The sequence below is a fragment of the Oryza brachyantha genome, chromosome 5 (genome assembly GCF_000231095.2).
Source record: "Oryza brachyantha chromosome 5, ObraRS2, whole genome shotgun sequence".
Lineage (NCBI taxonomy): Eukaryota > Viridiplantae > Streptophyta > Magnoliopsida > Poales > Poaceae > Oryza > Oryza brachyantha.
Window position 1 is genome coordinate 14,164,607 of NC_023167.2, and position 3,056 is coordinate 14,167,662.

A 3,056-nucleotide genomic window follows, 5' to 3' on the forward strand; every position below is an offset into this window, starting at 1 on the left:
ATATTTATATTTTGTTAAAAGATTCAATTGCTTCTGTTTTAGGTGGTGTTTAGATTGAGAAAATTTTTGGGAGAACTGTCATGTCAAATATTTGATCGGATGTCAGAAGGGGTTTTCGGACACGAATGAAAAAACGAATTTCACGGCTAGGCTAGAAACTGCGAGATGTTGGTACTGTAGTACTTATGGCTAATCATGGACTAATTAGGCTTAAAAGATTCGTCTCAAGATTTCTTGCATAACTGTGCAATTAGTTTTTTGGTTCATCTATGTTTAATGCTTTATTTAGGTGTCTAAAAATTTGATGTGATGTTTTTGAAAAAAAATTTTGAGAACTAAACAAAGCCTTAGAACGAGGGAGCAATACGATTTTAGAGCAGATACAATAGCAGACTATAATTCAGCTATAAGCATATTTTAAAGAGATAAAAGATAAGAGAGAAGATAGGTAGACTACTAATTTATAGCCAGCTGTACACGGACTCCAAAACACAGTGTGTATGACATGTGGGACCATGTACTAATGTTTTATAGGTAACTATTGTATGAGTTGGCTATTAAATTAAGTATAGATGAATTAGAGCTATTAGTTGATTATACTATTAGAACTTAATCTTACCAGGGTAAAAACTTGTCTCCCCCGACGCGTCAAATCACACCAACCATCGATCGCTGGTTGCAGTACGCCCCCCTGCTGCTGCACGGCCCGAACGATCGATTCGCTTTACTGCAACCACCACTCATGGCATCGCCAGCACGGACGTCCTACTAGCTACTGTTTCACCACCACACCCTTGTTTTTACTGTTTCACTTAGCTCACTATCGAGTCACAGTGAAGCTAGCTTCGATGACGACGATATATAGGCGTTGGCTACTTGGCTTCACGTCAAGAGTTCACCAGGTTGTAGGCGCGGCGCCAATAATGTCGCCACTGATGCCAGGGGGTGGCGGTGGTGGTTCCACTCGGCGCCGTCCGCTGCGGCAGCCGCCGGTGGTGGACGACGACGACGTCGGCTGCAGCTGCCCCAAGCAGAGGCTGCTCCGCTCGCTCCTCTCCTCGCTGGTGTCCCGCGCGCGCGGCGCACTAGGCGGCGGCAGGGCGGTGTCAAGGGCCACGTCCACGCCGCCGTCGTCGTCGGCCTCCACCACCACCACCACCACCACCGCCGCCGCCGCCGCCTTCACCTCGACTACGGGGGGCGCAGCCAGCGCCACAACCGCCGATTCGTCCGTGGAGTCGTGGGGCCTCGCGAGGTACGCCGCCGCCGCCGCCGCCACGAGCACGCTCTGCGAGGACGAGGCGAGGCGGCAGAGCATGAGGCGGCGGCGGCAGAGGATCAGGAGGGACAGAAGGAGGAGGAGGGTGGGGCGGGCTGCGGCGGCGGCGGAGGAGGAGGTAGGGGCATCGGCGGTGGCGGTGGAGGTGGAGTCGGCGGCGCCGTACGAGGACTTCAGGGAGTCGATGGCGGCGATGGTGGTGGAGAAGGAGATGTACGCGTGGGAGGAGCTGAACGCGCTGCTCCACCAGTTCCTGACCCTCAACTCGCCGCGCCACCACGCGCTCATCCTCCATGCCTTCGCTGACCTCTGGGCCCCGCGGTCGGGCCTCTTCTGCCCTCCCTCGCCGTGCCTGGCCCACTGACGTTCTGGCCCCAACTCCCGCAAAGCTATTACTACTACTAGTCTAGTCAAGTCTACTTAACGCTAATAAACTCATTGTATAATACGGTTGATGTTCTAGGCGCCACGACGTTCTATTCTAGCCGTAGTACAATCTACGTACTGTGTACGCTAACTAGCAGAACTACTAATGGTGTGTGCGTGCCAAAGATTAACGAATGAAACTACCGATCGTTATTTTAGCTTTCAACCTCAGAAGTTCAAGTACTGGAGATAACACCGTAAACTTGGCTCAATCATTTGACTAATAGTACAGAAGTTTATTCATTTTCTTTTGTAACTTCTCAAAACTACCTTAGATCGCTCATAGGCCCTGCGAGCAATTCCGATACCGTGTGCTGAAGCATTTCATCAAAATTGATGTCATTATCATCAGATTCTTTGGTGGCATACAACGGCCCGACTTCATGCATGTTCTTATCCATCCTTTCTAGTTTTTGTAATCAACACAGGGACAATGTGCCTGGGCAGTATCAAGAAATTTACAAACTCCCGCAATGTATGATGTTTGGAATCTTGGCATATTATAAATCCAAGATCTAGATATCTGCAAATTGAAGCATCAAAAGTTTACTCATCGATGCCGATAGAGGACTTAGTGCTAAAAGTGATGAATATACATAATTAGCAAGTCCAGGCATGGGTATTAGAAAGATGATTGTCTTGATTTTATTTTACATAATAAGTGATGGTTTATAACTGATATGTAGAGATAAAGTAATAATAAAGTACAAATATTTACGATAAAAAGAATAAGACAGTAGGAGCTTATTATTGATTTAGACAGATATGTAATAACAAGACCTTACATATTTATATTATAATATAATAACATGTAATTAATTAAGGTTCTTCTACACATATATCTAAATAAAACAATACATGCATATACCAGTTGTCTCATGAAAACTACAGCCAAAGCAATACTACCATAATATACAACAAATCTACAATAATAACCACCTAAAAAATCATGATTGTCAGAAGAGGGTACACATTTCATAAAGATTACATGAACATTTTTGGTAAATATAGTGTTCCTAGCTAACATTCTAAATATTGTAGATCTACATCTATAAGGTATAGCATATAGCAAAATCCACTAAATTAGATTAATAAATTTACAAGTAAACTATAGCAAGAAGGTAGGAGGACAATGATCTAACCTTAGATATAAAAATCCAACAAAATATTTTGAGTTGAAAACCTTTCCCCCTATATTTTGGATGTAAGGAGAGAGAACGCCTCAGACTGTTTGAACAGCTCAAGGTTAAAACAGCCGCCATTAAGGGGCCAAGAAGAATGCTCTTCCCTGGTGGCTCCTTAAGAGGACCATCAGAGAAGATTAATCATCTTCACTGACGGATCACGTTAT

The 3,056-nt window shown here is 45.0% G+C and overlaps 1 protein-coding gene across 1 annotated transcript; it reads left to right on the forward strand.

Annotated features, from left to right (window-relative positions):
• The first annotated feature begins 901 nt into the window (after window positions 1-901).
• On the forward strand, window positions 902-1,901 carry LOC121054514 (transcription repressor OFP8-like). The gene has a single exon (XM_040524480.1). It carries the CDS (start codon window positions 924-926, stop codon window positions 1,641-1,643), a length of 720 nt encoding a protein of 239 aa, XP_040380414.1. The 5' UTR covers window positions 902-923; the 3' UTR covers window positions 1,644-1,901.
• Window positions 1,902-3,056: the final 1,155 nt, after the last annotated feature.

What these genes read in the sequence shown, in the direction of transcription:
- LOC121054514 (XM_040524480.1), top strand. Translation starts at nt 924, where the DNA reads ATGTCGCCACTGATGCCAGGGGGTGGCGGTGGTGGTTCCACTCGGCGC.